Genomic DNA, 21,702 nt, shown 5'->3' on the forward strand with positions numbered 1-21,702 from the left:
GTGTCTTTGTGTTTTGAAAGACGCAAACAAATCTTCTTTAGATCTGATAGTTTTTATGTATTTGTGGGTTTGACTCTGACTGTACAAGCCAACAGTCTGAGCATAGGCAGCAATAAACAGGAGCAGATTTTGTCAGCCTGGTTTCAACTCATCCTCTGTAGTCTAGTGGTTAGAGCATTGATTCTCCCATATGGGAGACCTGGGTTCAAGTCCCACAGGGTTTAAGTGGAGTTCTCTACTGACAAGTAGTCACTTCTTTATCTCTGATAGAGTTTGTGGGCAGCTTATAGCCTGCAAATTCTATTTTGCCTACCCAAAAATCCAGTAGGTTTTTCATTTTATTACTGTTCCTATGTCTCCTGAAGCAGTCTTCCTAGCTGATGTGGGCTTAAGATTTCTGCTGGACATTTGAGATGAAATTTAAGATAGAGTTCTGGACATAACATTCAGTGCTTTCAGGCTAAATGTATTAATGTAAGTTTCAATTTAAGAAAGATTCCTGGACATAAAATTAGCAAATCATACAGCAGATGCCAACAGTGTCTTTGTGTTTTGAAAGAAGCAAACAAATCTTCTTTAGATCTGATAGTTTTTATGTATTTGTGGGTTTAACTCTGACTGTACAAGCCAACAGTCTGAGCATAGGCAGCAATAAACAGGAGCAGATTTTGTCAGCCCAGCTCCAACTCATCCTCTGTAGTCTAGTGGTTAGAGCACTGATTCTCCCATATGGGAGACCTGGGTTCAAGTCCCACAGGGTTTAAGTGGAGTTCTCTACTGACAAGTAGTCACTTCTTTATCTCTGATAGAGTTTGTGGGCAGCTTATAGCCTGCAAATTCTATTTTGCCTACCCAAATCCAGTAGGTTGTTCATTTTATTACTGTTCCTATGTCTCCTGAAGCAGTCTTCCTAGCTGATGTGGGCTTAAGATTTCTGCTGGACATTTGAGATGAAATTTAAGATAGAGTTCTGGACATAACATTCAGTGCTTTCAGGCTAAATGTATTAATGTAAGTTTCAATTTAAGAAAGATTCCTGGACATAAAATTAGCAAATAATACAGCAGATGCCAACAGTGTCTTTGTGTTTTGAAAGAAGCAAACAAATCTTCTTTAGATCTGATAGTTTTTATGTATTTGTGGGTTTAACTCTGACTGTACAAGCCAACAGTCTGTGCATAGGCAGCAATAAACAGGAGCAGATTTTGTCAGCCCAGCTCCAACTCATCCTCTGTAGTCTAGTGGTTAGAGCACTGATTCTCCCATATGGGAGACCTGGGTTCAAGTCCCACAGGGTTTAAGTGGAGTTCTCTACTGACAAGTAGTCACTTCTTTATCTCTGATAGAGTTTGTGGGCAGCTTATAGCCTGCAAATTCTATTTTGCCTACCCAAATCCAGTAGGTTGTTCATTTTATTACTGTTCCTATGTCTCCTGAAGCAGTCTTCATAGCTAATGTGGGCTTAAAGTGTCTGCTGGACATTTGAGTTCAAATTTAATATAGAGTTCTGGACATAACATTCAGTGCTTTCAAGCAAAATTGATTCATGTAAGTTTCAATTTAAGAAAGATTCCTGGACATAAAATTAGCAAATAATACAGCAGATGCCAACAGTGTCTTTGTGTTTTGAAAGAAGCAAACAAATCTTCTTTAGATCTGATAGTTTTTATGTATTTGTGGGTTTAACTCTGACTGTACAAGCCAACAGTCTGAGCATAGGCAGCAATAAACAGGAGCAGATTTTGTCAGCCCGGTTTCAACTCATCCTCTGTAGTCTAGTGGTTAGAGCATTGATTCTCCCATATGGGAGACCTGGGTTCAAGTCCCACAGGGTTTAAGTGGAGTTCTCTACTGACAAGTAGTTACTTCTTTATCTCTGATAGAGTTTGTGGGCAACTTATAGCCTGCAAATTCTATTTTGCCTACCCAAATCCAGTAGGTTGTTCATTTTATTACTGTTCCTATGTCTCCTGAAACAGTCTTCCTAGCTGATGTGGGCTTAAGATTTCTGCTGGACATTTGAGATGAAATTTAAGATAGAGTTCTGGACATAACATTCAGTGCTTTCAGGCTAAATGTATTAATGTAAGTTTCAATTTAAGAAAGATTCCTGGACATAAAATTAGCAAATAATACAGCAGATGCCAACAGTGTCTTTGTGTTTTGAAAGAAGCAAACAAATCTTCTTTAGATCTGATAGTTTTTATGTATTTGTGGGTTTAACTCTGACTGTACAAGCCAACAGTCTGAGCATAGGCAGCAATAAACAGGAGCAGATTTTGTCAGCCCTGTTTCAACTCATCCTCTGTAGTCTAGTGGTTAGAGCACTGATTCTCCCATATGGGAGACCTGGGTTCAAGTCCCACAGGGTTTAAGTGGAGTTCTCTACTGACAAGTAGTCACTTCTTTATCTCTGATAGAGTTTGTGGGCAGCTTATAGCCTGCAAATTCTATTTTGCCTACCCAAATCCAGTATGTTGTTCATTTTATTACTGTTCCTATGTCTCCTGAAGCAGTCTTCATAGCTAATGTGGGCTTAAAGTTTCTGCTGGACATTTGAGTTCAAATTTAATATAGAGTTCTGGACATAACATTCAGTGCTTTCAAGCAAAATGTATTAATGTAAGTTTCAATTTAAGAAACATTCCTGGACCTAAAATTAGCAAATAATACAGCAGATGCCAACAGTGTCTTTGTGTTTTGAAAGAAGCAAACAAATCTTCTTTAGATCTGATAGTTTTTATGTATTTGTGGGTTTGACTCCGACTGTACAAGCCAACAGTCTGAGCATAGGCAGCAATAAACAGGAGCAGATTTTGTCAGCCCGGTTTCAACTCATCCTCTGTAGTCTAGTGGTAAGAGCATTGATTCTCCCATATGGGAGACCTGGGTTCAAGTCCCACAGGGTTTAAGTGGAGTTCTCTACTGACAAGTAGTCACTTCTTTATCTCTGATAGAGTTTGTGGGCAGCTTATAGCCTGCAAATTCTATTTTGCCTACCCAAATCCAGTAGGTTGTTCATTTTATTACTGTTCCTATGTGTCCTGAAGCAGTCTTCCTAGCTGATGTGGGCTTAAGATTTCTGCTGGACATTTGAGATGAAATTTAAGATAGAGTTCTGGACATAACATTCAGTGCTTTCAGGCTAAATGTATTCATGTAAGTTTCAATTTAAGAAAGATTCCTGGACATAAAATTAGCAAATAATACAGCAGATGCCAACAGTGTCTTTGTGTTTTGAAAGAAGCAAACAAATCTTCTTTAGATTTGATAGTTTTTATGTATTTGTGGGTTTAACTCTGACTGTACAAGCCAACAGTCTGAGCATAGGCAGCAATAAACAGGAGCAGATTTTGTCAGCCCTGTTTCAACTCATCCTCTGTAGTCTAGTGGTTAGAGCACTGATTCTCCCATATGGGAGACCTGGGTTCAAGTCCCACAGGGTTTAAGTGGAGTTCTCTACTGACAAGTAGTCACTTCTTTATCTCTGATAGAGTTTGTGGTCAGCTTATAGCCCGCAAATTCTATTTTGCCTACCCAAATCCAGTAGGTTGTTCATTTTATTACTGTTCCTATGTCTCCTGAAGCAGTCTTCATAGCTGATGTGGGCTTAAGATTTCTGCTGGACATTTGAGATGAAATTTAAGATAGAGTTCTGGACATAACATTCAGTGCTTTCAGGCTAAATGTATTCATGTAAGTTTCAATTTAAGAAAGATTCCTGGACATAAAATTAGCAAATAATACAGCAGATGCCAACAGTGTCTTTGTGTTTTGAAAGAAGCAAACAAATCTTCTTTAGATCTGATAGTTTTTATGTATTTGTGGGTTTAACTCTGACTGTAAAAGCCAACAGTCTGAGCATAGGCAGCAATAAACAGGAGCAGATTTTGTCATCCCGGTTTCAACTCATCCTCTGTAGTCTAGTGGTTAGAGCACTGATTCTCCCATATGGGAGACCTGGGTTCAAGTCCCACAGGGTTTAAGTGGAGTTCTCTACTGACAAGTAGTCACTTCTTTATCTCTGATAGAGTTTGTGGGCAGCTTATAGCCTGCAAATTCTATTTTGCCTACCCAAATCCAGTAGGTTGTTCATTTTATTACTGTTCCTATGTCTCCTGAAGCAGTCTTCCTAGCTGATGTGGGCTTAAGATTTCTGCTGGACATTTGAGATGAAATTTAAGATAGAGTTCTGGACATAACATTCAGTGCTTTCAGGCTAAATGTATTCATGTAAGTTTCAATTTAAGAAAGATTCCTGGACATAAAATTAGCAAATAATTCAGCAGATGCCAACAGTGTCTTTGTGTTTTGAAAGAAGCAAACAAATCTTCTTTAGATCTGATAGTTTTTATGTATTTGTGGGTTTAACTCTGACTTTACAAGCCAACAGTCTGAGCATAGGCAGCAATAAACAGGAGCAGATTTTGTCAGCCTGGCTTCAACTCATCCTCTGTAGTCTAGTGGTTGGAGCACTGATTCTCCCATATGGGAGACCTGGGTTCAAGTCCCACAGGGTTTAAGTGGTGGTCTCTACTGACAAGTAGTCACTTCTTTAGCTCTGATAGAGTTTGTGGGCAGCTTATAGCCTTCAAATTCTATTTTGCCTACCCAAATCCAGTAGGTTGTTCATTATATTACTGTTCCTATGTCTCCTGAAGCAGTCTTCATAGCCGATGTGGGCTTAAGGTTTCTGCTGGACATTTGAGTTCAAATTTTATATAGAGTTCTGGACATAACATTCAATGCTTTCAAGCAAAATGGATTCATGTAAGTTTCAATTTGAGAAAGATTCCAGGACATAAAATTAGCAAATGATACAGCAGATGCCAACAGTGGGTTTGGGTTTTGAAAGAAGCAAACAAATCTTCTTTAGATCTGATAGTTTTCATGTATTTGTGGGTTTGACTCTGACTGTACAAGCCAACAGTCTGAGCATAGGCAGCAATTAACAGGACCAGATTTTGGCTCCCCGGCTTCAACACATCCTCTGTATTCTAGGGGTTAGAGCACTGATTCTCCCTTTTGGGAGTCCCAGGTTCAAATCCCACACGTTTAAGTGGATTTCTCTACTGACAAGTAGTCACTTCTTTATCTCTGATAGAGTTTGTGGGTAGCTTATAGGCTGCAAATTCTATTTTGCCTACCCAAATCCAGTAGGTTGTTCATTTTATTACTGTTCCTATGTCTCCTGAAGCAGTCTTCATAGCTGATGTGGGCTTAAGATTTCTGCTGGACATTTGAGATGAAATTTAAGATAGAGTTCTGGACATAACATTCAGTGCTTTCAGGCTAAATGCATTCATGTAAGTTTCAATTTAAGAAAGATTCCTGGACATAAAATTAGCAAATAATACAGCAGATGCCAACAGTGTCTTTGGGTTTTGAAAGAAGCAAACAAATCTTCTTTAGATCTGATAGTTTTTATGTATTTGTGGGTTTAACTCTGACTGTACAAGCAAACAGTCTGAAGATAGGCAGCAATAAACAGGAGCAGATTTTGTCAACCTGACTTCAACTCATCCTCTGTAGTCTAGTGGTTAGAGCACTGATTCTCCCATATGGGAGACCTGGGTTCAAGTCCCACAGGGTTTAAGTTGAGTTCTCTACTGACAAGTAGTCACTTCTTTATCTCTGATAGAGTTTGTGGGCAGCTTATAGCCTGCAAATTCTATTTTGCCTACCCAAATCCAGTATGTTGTTCATTTTATTACTGTTCCTATGTCTCCTGAAGCAGTCTTCATAGCTGATGTGGGCTTAAGGTTTCTGCTGGACATTTGAGTACAAATTTTATATAGAGTTCTGGACATAACATTCACTGCTTTCAAGCAAAATGGATTAATGTAAGTTTCAATTTGAGAAAGATTCCTGGACATAAAATTAGCAAATGATATAGCAGATGCCAACAATGTCTTTGGGTTTTGAAAGAAGCAAACCAACTTCTTTAGATCTGATAGTTTTTATGTATTTGTGGGTTTGACTCTGACTGTACCAGCCAGCCAACAGTTAGAGCATAGTCAGCAATACAGAGGACCAGATATTGTCTGCCCAGCTTTAACGCATCCTGTGTAGCCTAGGGATTAGAGCACTGATTCTCCCATTTGTGAGACCCAGGTTCAAATCCCACTAGTTTAAGTGGATTTCTCTACTGACAAGTAGTCACTTCTTTAGCTCTGATAGAGTTTGTGGGCAGCTTATAGCCTGCAAATTCTATTTTGCCTACCCAAATCCAGTAGGTTGTTCATTTTATTACTGTTCCTATGTCTCCTGAAGCAGTCTTCATAGCTAATGTGGGCTTAAAGTTTCTGCTGGACATTTGAGTTCAAATTTAATATAGAGTTCTGGACATAACATTCAGTGCTTTCAAGCAAAATGGATTCATGTAAGTTTCAATTTAAGAAAGATTCCTGGACCTAAAATTAGCAAATAATACAGCAGATGCCAACAGTGTCTTTGTGTTTTGAAAGACGCAAACAAATCTTCTTTAGATCTGATAGTTTTTATGTATTTGTGGGTTTGACTCTGACTGTACAAGCCAACAGTCTGAGCATAGGCAGCAATAAACAGGAGCAGATTTTGTCAGCCTGGTTTCAACTCATCCTCTGTAGTCTAGTGGTTAGAGCATTGATTCTCCCATATGGGAGACCTGGGTTCAAGTCCCACAGGGTTTAAGTGGAGTTCTCTACTGACAAGTAGTCACTTCTTTATCTCTGATAGAGTTTGTGGGCAGCTTATAGCCTGCAAATTCTATTTTGCCTACCCAAAAATCCAGTAGGTTTTTCATTTTATTACTGTTCCTATGTCTCCTGAAGCAGTCTTCCTAGCTGATGTGGGCTTAAGATTTCTGCTGGACATTTGAGATGAAATTTAAGATAGAGTTCTGGACATAACATTCAGTGCTTTCAGGCTAAATGTATTAATGTAAGTTTCAATTTAAGAAAGATTCCTGGACATAAAATTAGCAAATAATACAGCAGATGCCAACAGTGTCTTTGTGTTTTGAAAGAAGCAAACAAATCTTCTTTAGATCTGATAGTTTTTATGTATTTGTGGGTTTAACTCTGACTGTACAAGCCAACAGTCTGAGCATAGGCAGCAATAAACAGGAGCAGATTTTGTCAGCCCAGCTCCAACTCATCCTCTGTAGTCTAGTGGTTAGAGCACTGATTCTCCCATATGGGAGACCTGGGTTCAAGTCCCACAGGGTTTAAGTGAAGTTCTCTACTGACAAGTAGTCACTTCTTTATCTCTGATAGAGTTTGTGGGCAGCTTATAGCCTGCAAAATCTATTTTGCCTACCCAAATCCAGTAGGTTGTTCATTTTATTACTGTTCCTATGTCTCCTGAAGCAGTCTTCCTAGCTGATGTGGGCTTAAGATTTCTGCTGGACATTTGAGATGAAATTTAAGATAGAGTTCTGGACATAACATTCAGTGCTTTCAGGCTAAATGTATTAATGTAAGTTTCAATTTAAGAAAGATTCCTGGACATAAAATTAGCAAATAATACAGCAGATGCCAACAGTGTCTTTGTGTTTTGAAAGAAGCAAACAAATCTTCTTTAGATCTGATAGTTTTTATGTATTTGTGGGTTTAACTCTGACTGTACAAGCCAACAGTCTGAGCATAGGCAGCAATAAACAGGAGCAGATTTTGTCAGCCCGGTTTCAACTCATCCTCTGTAGTCTAGTGGTTAGAGCACTGATTCTCCCATATGGGAGACCTGGGTTCAAGTCCCACAGGGTTTAAGTGGAGTTCTCTACTGACAAGTAGTCACTTCTTTATCTCTGATAGAGTTTGTGGGCAGCTTATAGCCTGCAAATTCTATTTTGCCTACCCAAATCCAGTATGTTGTTCATTTTATTACTGTTCCTATGTCTCCTGAAGCAGTCTTCATAGCTAATGTGGGCTTAAAGTTTCTGCTGGACATTTGAGTTCAAATTTAATATAGAGTTCTGGACATAACATTCAGTGCTTTCAAGCAAAATGTATTAATGTAAGTTTCAATTTAAGAAACATTCCTGGACCTAAAATTAGCAAATAATACAGCAGATGCCAACAGTGTCTTTGTGTTTTGAAAGAAGCAAACAAATCTTCTTTAGATCTGATAGTTTTTATGTATTTGTGGGTTTGACTCTGACTGTACAAGCCAACAGTCTGAGCATAGGCAGCAATAAACAGGAGCAGATTTTGTCAGCCCGGTTTCAACTCATCCTCTGTAGTCTAGTGGTTAGAGCATTGATTCTCCCATATGGGAGACCTGGGTTCAAGTCCCACAGGGTTTAAGTGGAGTTCTCTACTGACAAGTAGTCACTTCTTTATCTCTGATAGAGTTTGTGGGCAGCTTATAGCCTGCAAATTCTATTTTGCCTACCCAAATCCAGTAGGTTGTTCATTTTATTACTGTTCCTATGTGTCCTGAAGCAGTCTTCCTAGCTGATGTGGGCTTAAGATTTCTGCTGGACATTTGAGATGAAATTTAAGATAGAGTTCTGGACATAACATTCAGTGCTTTCAGGCTAAATGTATTCATGTAAGTTTCAATTTAAGAAAGATTCCTGGACATAAAATTAGCAAATAATACAGCAGATGCCAACAGTGTCTTTGTGTTTTGAAAGAAGCAAACAAATCTTCTTTAGATCTGATAGTTTTTATGTATTTGTGGGTTTAACTCTGACTGTACAAGCCAACAGTCTGAGCATAGGCAGCAATAAACAGGAGCAGATTTTGTCAACCCTGGTTTCCACTCATCCTCTGTAGTCTAGTGGTTAGAGCACTGATTCTCCCATATGGGAGACCTGGGTTCAAGTCCCACAGGGTTTAAGTGGAGTTCTCTACTGACAAGTAGTCACTTCTTTATCTCTGATAGAGTTTGTGGGCAGCTTATAGCCTGCAAATTCTATTTTGCCTACCCAAATCCAGTAGGTTGTTCATTTTATTACTTTTCCTATGTCTCCTGAAGCAGTCTTCCTAGCTGATGTGGGCTTAAGATTTCTGCTGGACATTTGAGATGAAATTTAAGATAGAGTTCTGGACATAACATTCAGTGCTTTCAGGCTAAATGTATTCATGTAAGTTTCAATTTAAGAAAGATTCCTTGACATAAAATTAGCAAATAATACAGCAGATGCCAACAGTGTCTTTGTGTTTTGAAAGAAGCAAACAAATCTTCTTTAGATCTGATAGTTTTTATGTATTTGTGGGTTTAACTCTGACTTTACAAGCCAACAGTCTGAGCATAGGCAGCAATAAACAGGAGCAGATTTTGTCAGCCTGGCTTCAACTCATCCTCTGTAGTCTAGTGGTTGGAGCACTGATTCTCCCATATGGGAGACCTGGGTTCAAGTCCCGCAGGGTTTAAGTGGTGGTCTCTACTGACAAGTAGTCACTTCTTTAGCTTTGATAGAGTTTGTGGGCAGCTTATAGCCTTCAAATTCTATTTTGCCTACCCAAATCCAGTAGGTTGTTCATTATATTACTGTTCCTATGTCTCCTGAAGCAGTCTTCATAGCCGATGTGGGCTTAAGGTTTCTGCTGGACATTTGAGTTCAAATTTTATATAGAGTTCTGGACATAACATTCAATGCTTTCAAGCAAAATGGATTCATGTAAGTTTCAATTTGAGAAAGATTCCAGGACATAAAATTAGCAAATGATACAGCAGATGCCAACAGTGGGTTTGGGTTTTGAAAGAAGCAAACAAATCTTCTTTAGATCTGATAGTTTTCATGTATTTGTGGGTTTGACTCTGACTGTACAAGCCAACAGTCTGAGCATAGGCAGCAATTAACAGGACCAGATTTTGGCTCCCCGGCTTCAACACATCCTCTGTATTCTAGGGGTTAGAGCACTGATTCTCCCTTTTGGGAGTCCCAGGTTCAAATCCCACACGTTTAAGTGGATTTCTCTACTGACAAGTAGTCACTTCTTTATCTCTGATAGAGTTTGTGGGCAGCTTATAGGCTGCAAATTCTATTTTGCCTACCCAAATCCAGTAGGTTGTTCATTTTATTACTGTTCCTATGTCTCCTGAAGCAGTCTTCATAGCTGATGTGGGCTTAAGATTTCTGCTGGACATTTGAGATGAAATTTAAGATAGAGTTCTGGACATAACATTCAGTGCTTTCAGGCTAAATGTATTCATGTAAGTTTCAATTTAAGAAAGATTCCTGGACATAAAATTAGCAAATAATACAGCAGATGCCAACAGTGTCTTTGTGTTTTGAAAGAAGCAAACAAATCTTCTTTAGATCTGATAGTTTTTATGTATTTGTGGGTTTAACTCTGACTTTACAAGCCAACAGTCTGAGCATAGGCAGCAATAAACAGGAGCAGATTTTGTCAGCCTGGCTTCAACTCATCCTCTGTAGTCTAGTGGTTGGAGCACTGATTCTCCCATATGGGAGACCTGGGTTCAAGTCCCACAGGGTTTAAGTGGTGGTCTCTACTGACAAGTAGTCACTTCTTTAGCTCTGATAGAGTTTGTGGGCAGCTTATAGCCTTCAAATTCTATTTTGCCTACCCAAATCCAGTAGGTTGTTCATTATATTACTGTTCCTATGTCTCCTGAAGCAGTCTTCATAGCTGATGTGGGCTTAAGGTTTCTGCTGGACATTTGAGTTCAAATTTTATATAGAGTTCTGGACATAACATTCAATGCTTTCAAGCAAAATGGATTCATGTAAGTTTCAATTTGAGAAAGATTCCAGGACATAAAATTAGCAAATGATACAGCAGATGCCAACAGTGGGTTTGGGTTTTGAAAGAAGCAAACAAATCTTCTTTAGATCTGATAGTTTTCATGTATTTGTGGGTTTGACTCTGACTGTACAAGCCAACAGTCTGAGCATAGGCAGCAATTAACAGGACCAGATTTTGGCTCCCCGGCTTCAACACATCCTCTGTATTCTAGGGGTTAGAGCACTGATTCTCCCTTTTGGGAGTCCCAGGTTCAAATCCCACTAGTTTAAGTAGATTTCTTTACTGACAAGTAGTCACTTCTTTAGCTCTGATAGAGTTTGTGGGCAGCTTATAGCCTGCAAATTCTATTTTGCCTACCCAAATCCAGTAGGTTGTTCATTTTATTACTGTTCCTATGTCTCCTGAAGCAGTCTTCATAGCTGATGTGGGCTTAAGGTTTCTGCTGGACATTTGAGTTCAAATTTAATATAGAGTTCTGTACATAACATTCAGTGCTTTCAGGCTAAATGCATTCATGTAAGTTTCAATTTAAGAAAGATTCCTGGACATAAAATTAGCAAATGATACAGCAGATGCCAACAGTGTCTTTGGGTTTTGAAAGAAGCAAACAAATCTTCTTTAGATCTGATAGTTTTCATGTATTTGTGGGTTTGACTCTGACTGTACAAGCCAACAGTCTGAGCATAGGCAGCAATACACAGGACCAGATTTTGGCTGCCCAGCTTTAACACATCCTCTGTAGTCTAGTGGTTAGAGCACTGATTCTCCCATATGGGAGACAGGTTCAAATCCCACAGGTTTAAGTGGGTTTCTCTACTGACAAGTAGTCACTTCTTTATCTCTGATAGAGTTTGTGGGCAGCTTATAGCCTGCAAATTCTACTTTGCCTTCTCCAATCAAGTAGGTTGTTCCTTTTATTACTGTTCCTATGTGGAAGCAAACAAATCTTCTTTAGATCTGATAGTTTTTATGTATTTGTGGGTTTGACTCTGACTGTACCAGCCAGCCAACAGTTAGAGCATAGTCAGAGGTCCAGATATTGTCTGCCCAGCTTTAACGCATCCTGTGTAGCCTAGGGATTAGAGCACTGATTCTCCCATTTGTGAGACCCAGGTTCAAATCCCACTAGTTTAAGTAGATTTCTTTACTGACAAGTAGTCACTTCTTTAGCTCTGATAGAGTTTGTGGGCAGCTTATAGCCTGCAAATTCTATTTTGCCTACCCAAATCCAGTAGGTTGTTCATTTTATTACTGTTCCTATGTCTCCTGAAGCAGTCTTCATAGCTGATGTGGGCTTAAGGTTTCTGCTGGACATTTGAGTTCAAATTTAATATAGAGTTCTGTACATAACATTTAGTGCTTCAAGCAAAATGGATTCATGTAAGTTTCAATTTAAGAAAGATTCCTGGACATGAAGTTAGCAAATGATACAGCAGATGCCAACAGTGTATTTTGGTTTTGAAAGAAGCAAACAAATCTTCTTTAGATCTGATAGTTTTCATGTATTTGTGGGTTTGACTCTGACTGTACAAGCCAACAGTCTGAGCATAGGCAGCAATACACAGGACCAGATTTTGGCTGCCCAGCTTTAACACATCCTCTGTAGCCTAGGGGTTAGAGCACTGATTCTCCCATTTGGGAGACAGGTTCAAATCCCACAGGTTTAAGTGGGTTTCTCTACTGACAAGTAGTCACTTCTTTAGCTCTGATAGAGTTTGTGGGCAGCTTATAGCCTGAAAATTCTATTTTGCCTACCCAAATCCAGTAGGTTGTTCATTTTATTACTGTTCCTATGTCTCCTGAAGCAGTCTTCATAGTTGATGTGGACTTTAGATTTCTGCTGGACATTTGAGATCTGACAGATATTCATCTGAGGACTGGAACGGGGAATCCACGGGTATTGTGACCGGCGAGAGTTTTCGCACTCAGTCGGGTAACAGAGCAGCGGCGTTAGTTACAGCGAAGCGTGTCAACTTTTATGATTCTGGGGAAACAATCAACATACTACAAATAAGCTCGGACGGCTCAGATAGTCGTGCTGCACAAAAAATTAAGAATTATCCACTATTTCAATCTGTTAATCATGCCCGGGTGCTTTGGGATGCTAAGTGCAAACCTAAGGGAATATTAGGCGGACAGTTAAATATACGTAGCCTGATCCCTAAACGCGATCAGGTCTCAGCACTTCTTTTGGATTCAAACTTGGATTACCTCTGTCTAACAGAATCATGGCTTCGTAGTAACATTCCAACTAATACGATTGACATTGCTGGATGTCAGTGTTTTAGAAAGGACAGAATTACAGGCAAGGGGGGAGGAGTATTACAGTTTTTTACAATTGTTTACACACTAAAATATAAATTTCCACACAATTTGCAAAATTCTACTCCAATGAGCAAAACACCTCCACGGATTTGCACAACATAACACACAATGTTTGCTTCACCCTTTTTGCAAAACATTACACACAGTGATTTGTAAAACTTTACACACATTTTCACACCTTATACACAGATAACGATTGTGAGGTAACTTCCTTGTCATTACAAAGCCCTGGATTGCCAATTACCACACTAATGAATGAATTGGATAGTCACATCCACCAAGTGTGGAAGCACACATGTGCTAATTTGAAAACGCAGCACTCATGTGTGCACTAAAGGCAACTTTAATAAAAATGGAAAGACTAGAAGAAGAAGAAAAAGAAGAAGAGAAAGAAATGTAATTGGACACAGGGCAATCAGCAATGTGCCAGGGCAGCAAGGGGTAACATCACCCTTTGCGCTGCTATTACACAAAATGGGGTCCTCCACCACCATGCAAATATGGGATCCTATAATGCAATCTAATACTTGCATTTCTTGACAGATTGCACAAGATTGTCACAGCATTAAACCAAGTGGACCAGATGCGGTACATTGTCATTTGGGACAATGTCTTATTTCCCTACAGATGTTATTTGTTTCAATGATTTCATTGTTGGTTGATTACTGTAACTGATTATGATAAGAAATACTGTAAGAATTGAAATAAATACTTGAAATATTCAGTCTGCAGCATCAGTGTTGTGCAGTGCTTGTTACAGTTTTTTCCAATTGCTAACACACTAAAATGACATGAACAGCACAACTATTTAAACTGACACACAGAGAGCAACACCTCTTCTCAAGTCTCCAAAAGTCTAAACACATTTCCTGCTTTACACACATTTTGCAATTCACAATGGCACTTTTTAAATGCACTGAACACGGTTCTCTGCACAAGACACAACAATCTGACATAAAGTCACATGTTTGCCTTTTCAAAACACTACCATTCAAAATGACACTACACAAGCTAAATGGCCAATATATGTGCCACCTGCCCAAACACCTGAATGGTTAATTGTTAACACTTCAATCAGGATGAAAGCACTAGAAAAGACCACAGGTACGTCATTGGCCACAGAGCCATTATACTTAGATGTTCCTGGCTAACGTGGTGGGAACATCACAATGTGTGCTGCCATCTCCAAAATGGATGGTGTCCTCCACCGTCATGGCAACCTTGATACAACACAGCCCATGTTCTCACATTTCTAGAAAGACTCCACAACATTCTCATACCATCAGAGTGTATGAATGATGTAGACCAAAGAAACTGGTATGTTGTAGTATGGCACAACGTGAGCTTTCATTGTGTAGCTCCAGTTCAAAACTGGTTTGCTGACTACCAAACATTTATCGTGCAATACCTCCCACCATACCTGCCATTTTTGAACCCCATAGAAGAGTTATATGGAAGGTATATGACCAGCAGCCCTTTGTGCGCATGCCTCTTTTGCAGACTATGGAAGAGACATATGATGAGATTGATGTTGGTGCAATTTAGGGATGGATAAGGCGCTCAAGGTGCTTCTTCCCTCGATGTCTGGCAAGGGAATATATTGCCTGTGATGTGGACGAGGCGTTATGACTTGTTTGGTGAAAAATAAAAAAAAATCAACAGCATGTGTGTGTATCTGCAAATATGTTTGTGCATGTGAATAATCTAATACATATTTTAGTATTATGGCAAAGCATACTAAAGAAAAGTGCACTTTTCATTATGCCCAACTGTGTGTAGTTGGTTAGACAAAAATCTGGTAATATGAATGAAGTGTGTTCCAATTTGTGTCAAAGTTTGATTTTGATAATGTTATATGTAGTTTAGGTTGGAGTGCTTCATTTTGCAGGATATATGTGGTATTTTGCTATTTGGGTGTGTGGTTTTGTAAATTGTGTTAAGTTTTTTGATAAAACCAGACTAGTTTGCAAAATTGTGTGTTAGCAATTGGAAAAAACTGTAAGTTTATAGTAGGCCTATTTGTGTACATTCTCCCCTTATCTCAAACTAATCATGAAGATTGTTGTGGGTTTGTCACAATTTTTTTTAATCTAAATTATCCCTTACATAACAATGTCTGGACAAAAATCTAGCACATGCTATTTCCTAAAATTATTTTTTTTACAAATGTTTTTTTTTATTTATCACGGCAGTGTGAAACTGGCTGCAATAGTGTCTGATCATTGAGGACTGTGTTGGTTAAATGAAAATTAATAGCATTTTCACAAATATGTGTATATGTTTTGACTGAAGTGTGTATGTTTTGACTTAAACATGTCCTTTTGCAAAGTATCTAGGAATTATGCAAATTGAGTGTGGTGTTTGGATAACTGTGATTATATTTTGAAAAAAATAACCCGGTTTTCAAAATTGCGTGTAAACAATTGAAAAAAACTGTAACACATTTCTTGTTGGTTTAACACAAAATGCATACAATTAACACAAAATTTAAATGCTTTAACTTCTTTTACAGACAAGCTCAAACAAGACCAAAACAGTAGATTTTAAATGTCAAATTTACAAATGCTTTCACACAGCATGTCAAAACAGATAACATCATGTGCTAAACCTCACTTATAGTCAAAGTAAACAGCTGTTTATATGATGAATTGAAACATAAATATATCCCCTGTATTTTATTCCATTGGGATTGAAAAACAACTTATTGTACCAATGCAAATATATAAATCACAGCTGATTCCCACCTAGGAAACACACTCAGGTTCTTTCAATTGCATGACCATGTGGTATACAATAGAATAGAGGAAAGGAGGGCCTCTATAGGTTGATCTTGTGTGAAAAAGGAACAATATGAGCAACACAAAAATAAGATATGTCTGCACGAGTCAGCGGAAGACCACCATGACAAGGGAGAGGTTTTTCTCCAGTCCCACCTGGATGTAATAGATGGTGCATTCCCTGACACCACACCTGAACACTGTCAGAGGTGGATAAGACATGGCAAAAAGTTCTTCACAAGATGCCTTGCCAGAGAAAAATCAGGTGTAATGTGAATGAGGACATGTGGCCAAATAGAAACGCAATAGATTAGATGATGAGATTTTCTTTTTTTACTTTATTCTTCAGTGGCTTTTCTGTTTGTATTTGTTTATTTTACTTTTTTACTGTAAATGGAAGTAATATTGAATATGTTTGTTATCTTGCAGTTATGTCTTGTTGTAAATACTGTAAAGTCTTTACTGCAACAATTCTACCTTTTTTCATAAACTGTACTCTAAGATGAATGATTCACTTTTGTCTTGAATTGCTGCAGCAAAAAAAAAAAACATAATACATGCATTTACTAAACCCAACTAAACAAAAATATAACCAAGTTTTCAAAAGAAACTGCAGTGCAAAACTCAGTCTATAATCATACAAACAACAGTTTGTTGTATAAGGACAGACTTACGCATAAACTTATGCAGTTTTTGTTTTTCAATCTTATTTTTGTGTTTTTCTTGACATTGTGTTATGATTGACTAAATGTTTCTGTTGGAAGAGAACATGTGTTGGTGATCTGGTAGTTGATTCTGAAACATGTTTACAGTGTTTTTGTAAACAGTGTGAGAGTTTAGTTTACAATGTGTGATTTTGAGGATAAAATTAACTGTTTTGCCAGTTGTGTGTTTTAGGTGTCTTGGTGTGTTACAGTTTTTTTCGATTGCTAAACGACAGTGGGCACAACTGGAGTCACATGTGCAAAACTCTAACTACAGTCTGCACAGCAGCAGTTCATGTGGACCAAACTCTAGTTCATTTTTCATTGCTTGAACACAGTTTTCAAAACACTTCACACTTATCCCATGACTTTAACAACAACCTGCACAACACTGTGGATTTACAGCACTTTGTTCAAATGCTAACACACTGCTGTCAAAACTGTGAACCACACATTCAAAACAGAAAAGATTTCAGTCTTGTGCCTTTCAAACACTGCTGATTGCCATTTCATATAATTATAAATTCCAATTTCATATATATATATATATATATATATATAAACCTAAACCTACCCCAAACCCCAACCCTAACCATAACCAAACCCTAAAATCAGATGGACATGATAAGTAAAAAACAATGGTCTAGAAACAGCTAATCTTGGTTGTAAGCTTAAATTTACGTAAAACAAACTATAATCTTATTTCTGAAATCTGATTGGTTGATTGAAATGTTGTTCCAGGGTCAACATAATGTTGCCCTGAGAACATCAACCACTTGGCAAAATCAGTTCGAGCGAGGGGGCAGGGTGGCATGTAGTGGCCTGATGCTAGAGAGAGGCAGGATTAGCCCCTCATTTATTTGTTTGAATTACAATATGTACTTTTAGTTTCTACCTTTTTTTCTCATTACTGTAATTCCATAAATGACTACAGACTATTGAAGCAAACTGCTAATTTTCATTTACCTTAAAGAATTGTTCTGTTCTAAAATTTTCAATAAATCATGTGATAAATCAATCAATCAATCAATCAATAATTATTTAAAGAAAAGATTACTTTGTATGAAGTCACTGAAATTGTTCAATCTTTAAAGATAAAAAGTTTGTATTTTGTGTATTGGTGTTTGATGTTAGTGTTTTTCCTCTCAGTGTGTTGTGAGTGACAGTGTGTGTTATCTCAGTGAGGGTTGTGTTTAGTGTTTGGCTGCACTGAGCTGTTTTGAGTCATGTGTTTAGAGTTGTGTTGCTTGAAGTGAGTTTTGCAGGTGATATGTACAGTTTAGCTCAGGTGACTTTTGGTATTGCAGATTGTAGTTAGAGTTTTGCACATGTAGCTCCAGTTGTGCTCACTGTCGTTTAGCAAAAACTGTAATACCAAGCTGGGAAACCAGCTAAATCCAGCTCACCAGCGTATGCTGGTTTTAGTTGTTTGTTTCAGTAGGGATGCTTTTAACCAAAGCGACTTATATTGCATTACAAGGTAGGCCTATAGCTTTTATAATTGCTTACTAATACAAATTAGTAAACAATGTCGTCAAAAGTTTTATCTGTTAAAAGTTGTAGTTAATGTTCAATGATCTAACATTGGCAAACAATGAATAAACAATGAAAAGGTGTAGCTCAGATTTAATTATTCATATCTTTATTGTTCTTGTCTGATAACGAGGATTATTTTTGCAATGATATATTACAAATACTTTATTAGCTCATTCAAAAACAAACCTGTAAATCAGACTAGCTGCTCAGTAGATAAAGGACAGCAACACTTTTCAGTAGCTGTAGGCCTCGTACACACTGCAAATTTATTTAAAAGCGGGAGTGAATCCCTAAATGTTTGTTTCATGTCTGTATGGAACAAGACTCACTTCAAAAAATGTGACGATTGACACAGAGACAACCATAGCAAAGTTCTGCCGTCTCGCTTGCTTATCACTCCCAGCTTTGACCAAAATAATTTAACAGCGTTATGTTTTGCAAGAAACCTCCATCTTGGCGTGCTGTATTGCACGCATTTGTGAGGCTGCTCCACAGCACACCATCTTGCAATGCTGCCAGGTCCTCGTCTTTTTTGTACTTACATACTATTTTGGCGCTTAACCGTTTATAGCTTTTGGCGATCACGTTTTTGGTGTTATTACTGTAAAGTGTGAAGATGTCGGTCCTAATATTTTGATCTTTGAGGTAAAGCATTTGGATTTATTTCGTTTTATATACAGACATACAGAAGACTTTTTCCCCTTCTAGACATTTATTTTTTCAAAGAGAGACCCGTCATGTCCATGATGCAAGTTTAAATATTTATTAACTACTAGTTGTTCAGTTCGGTTATGTACACACTATGCAGAGTTTCTGTAAATGCGTTTGCCACTATCTGCATTTTGTGGGAGTTAATTCGGTTCCCATAAATGACTGAACTGTGTGTGTACAGAACAGGAATAAGCATTAAAAGGTGAAGTGACAACCGAAATAATTTGCAGTGTGTACGGGACCTTAGTGTAGTCAGTGCCATACATCAGATGTGAAAGTAAGATTATGGTTTCTAGCTGTGATAATGCAAAATGGCATCACTGATATACTTAGGGGAGCTTCAAACTATCGAAAGGGTAAAACAGCATATAATTATGATGAATAATAAATAAGAATAATGTATACTAATTATAAAACTGACTGGAATATTGATCAATGGTAACACTGAATGTTTTCATTCAATACCAGACACCATATAAACACCCAATGATGCAGTGATAAAGCAAGCTCTGGAAAATAAATAAATAAATAAATAAAAAACAAGAAATGACAAGGCAAATAATCAAATATGTAAATACATCCTCCTAATTGGCTACAAACAATATCAATGTGCTTATTTAATTGGAATAGTATTTATTTGCATAAACAGAACATAATATTCTTTAAAGCTCAGAGTCTTTGTGTCTTTACATTATTGTGCTGTAACAACCAAAGTCGTAATCTGCTCTACAGAAATAAAACCATTATTGTGGATTCACTCAAATATGCAGTCATATTTCAAAAGAATAATTATGAAACTGTACATAGTGTGAATACCTTGAAGAGAAATACAAAGTCATTTATTGTTTTGATCTCTAAAAAGAAGAAATTCAAGTAAGGACTCAATAGCTCTCCATCTATCTGAAAACACCTAACAGGTAGTTAAAGAAAAAGACTTTGAATTGAAATGTTTATGTTTTTATCTTAAAATGATATCATGCAGATTAAAAAGAAACAGGAAACTAAAAACAGCAAAGCTTTGATTCTGTCCCGGCGGGCGATTGCTTTGTTAGAGTATATTCTACCAAATATCACTTGAAAGTTCTTGTCCGGACAGCGGTACAAATGTGCTATTCAAGTGAATGTCCTTCTTGGCCTTCCCAGTGTTATTTTGTGTCAGTCGTCCGTTTAGCAACGTCATTGGTAAATTGCAATACATGTGACGGCTGCTAAGTGTGGCAATTGCAGAAGTGGGCAGCTCGTATTCATAGCTGTGGCAGAAATGACGCATTTGCAGATGAGCAGGCTCATTATAGTCTGGAATTTCAACATGAGCCGGCACTAAGGATGCTGAGGTTGCTGTCATGGCAACGGTCGATACGGCACGCAGGTCGCCAAAGAGCCCCTGCTCGCCCGAATCTAACACCTGCCGTCGAGACACGGTCTCTTTTTTCTTAGCCGGCATCTCGTACACAACTTGTTTCCAGAACCTGGATTTAAGATGGTTGTTCTTGGGACCCATCCATTTAATGACAGACAAGACTCTAATGGTGTGCTTCAGGTCTTCTACTTCCTGGTAGTTAATAACGTTGCGGAGGTCAGAACATTCGATCATGATAACTTTGATTTCCCCTGTCACCAGCATACTGTGCAGCCGCGGCTCAAACTGGAAGATGCTCCAACCCCGTCTGGCCACAAACTCGGGGGTCAGGATGATAATAAGACGCCTGCTTTGCTCAACACTTCGGGTCAGGTCGTCAATGTATGCTAGAGACAGAGAGAAAGACAAACCTTAACATCTTATAATAACACAGGCTTAAAAGATACACAAAAGAATATTTGTCCTGAACTGTTTGTGCAATAACCCCCAAACATCATATCAACTGCATAATGCCACTTGAATTCATCTTACAAATTTGTCTCCACAGCAAACAGAGCAAGTTTGCCTTTACTGTCCCAATATTTATGGAGGGCACTGTATCAATAAAAGTGCTTCGCTGGCTCATGTAGGGGAACCACTTTTAGTGATATTTAGTGCTTTTTTAGTGAAATACAGAAAGTAAAGTGGACACCCACATGATAAATAAATATTCAAAGTAGCCTTTGCGTAGATGGTTGCCAATACAGAGATGGTGCACAGTATCATGCACACAAACACAAAACACCATAACGTGTAATACATATGACATGAAAGTTATTGTATAAACATTCATTAACATTATTATTATTTCATGAAACATCATCAAATAAGTCACACAGGGTATTAGGTGATTTAAGTAAGGTGTGAGAAAACTACTTCTGGGGCAATTACAGACAATGGTCTGGTTTCACAGACAAGGCTTAGCTAAAACACTGGTGTGCATCTTAAGGTAAGTCAGTGGCACTGGTGTATTTTAAGCTCTTTCAGTGCACGTTATTTTCAGTTGAGACGTACAGCGCAAACAAGTGTTTTAATCTATGACTAGCATAAAGCCTTGTCTGTGAAACCAGGGAGATAAGTTTCAATGTTAATCTTGTTTAAAAAGGGAAAGCAGGTTTTATATTGTGTAAGGAAATTAAGATAATTTAATATAGAAAAGGATGGCAAAGTGGCTCAGTGGGTAGTGTAAACTTGAATAACAACAAACAAATAGCTCCTTTTGTGTCTTTATTGTCAGCAACACCGACTGGAGCACCCACCACTCACCAAAACAAAACATAAAACACAGGAAAAACAAGGCTCTTTTGTCCCGTTAGTGCTCCCACAAGGACAAGATGTCAAACTAACAATCTCCTTCTTAAGAAAATACAAATAATAACCAAATACATTACTTAAAGGAGGGGAAGAAAGCATATTTAACAAAATGAAATGATGGTAACATTTCTTTAAAGTGATCATTATCCCTTTTTTAAACTTATTTATGTTACCGTACACCTTCACTAAGAGTTTTTAGCAGCAGCAAAGTAGTCAGAGAGTCAGCAAGTTGTTGC

At 38.0% G+C, this 21,702-nt stretch overlaps 1 protein-coding gene across 3 annotated transcripts in view; it reads right to left on the minus strand.

Annotated features, from left to right (window-relative positions):
• Positions 1 to 19,169: 19,169 nt before the first annotated feature.
• The window catches only part of il1rapl2 (interleukin 1 receptor accessory protein-like 2), a 282,978-nt gene continuing 280,445 nt past the window's right edge, over positions 19,170 to 21,702 (minus strand). For all 3 annotated transcript variants that reach the window (XM_055177737.2, XM_055177738.2, XM_055177739.2), the window contains one exon: positions 19,170 to 20,499. In XM_055177737.2, coding sequence (XP_055033712.2) covers positions 19,814 to 20,499 — 686 coding nt within the window. In that variant the 3' untranslated portion in view covers positions 19,170 to 19,813. The remainder of the gene's footprint in view (positions 20,500 to 21,702) is intronic.

Source organism: Misgurnus anguillicaudatus, chromosome 16 (genome assembly GCF_027580225.2).
Source record: "Misgurnus anguillicaudatus chromosome 16, ASM2758022v2, whole genome shotgun sequence".
NCBI classification, from domain to species: domain Eukaryota; kingdom Metazoa; phylum Chordata; class Actinopteri; order Cypriniformes; family Cobitidae; genus Misgurnus; species Misgurnus anguillicaudatus.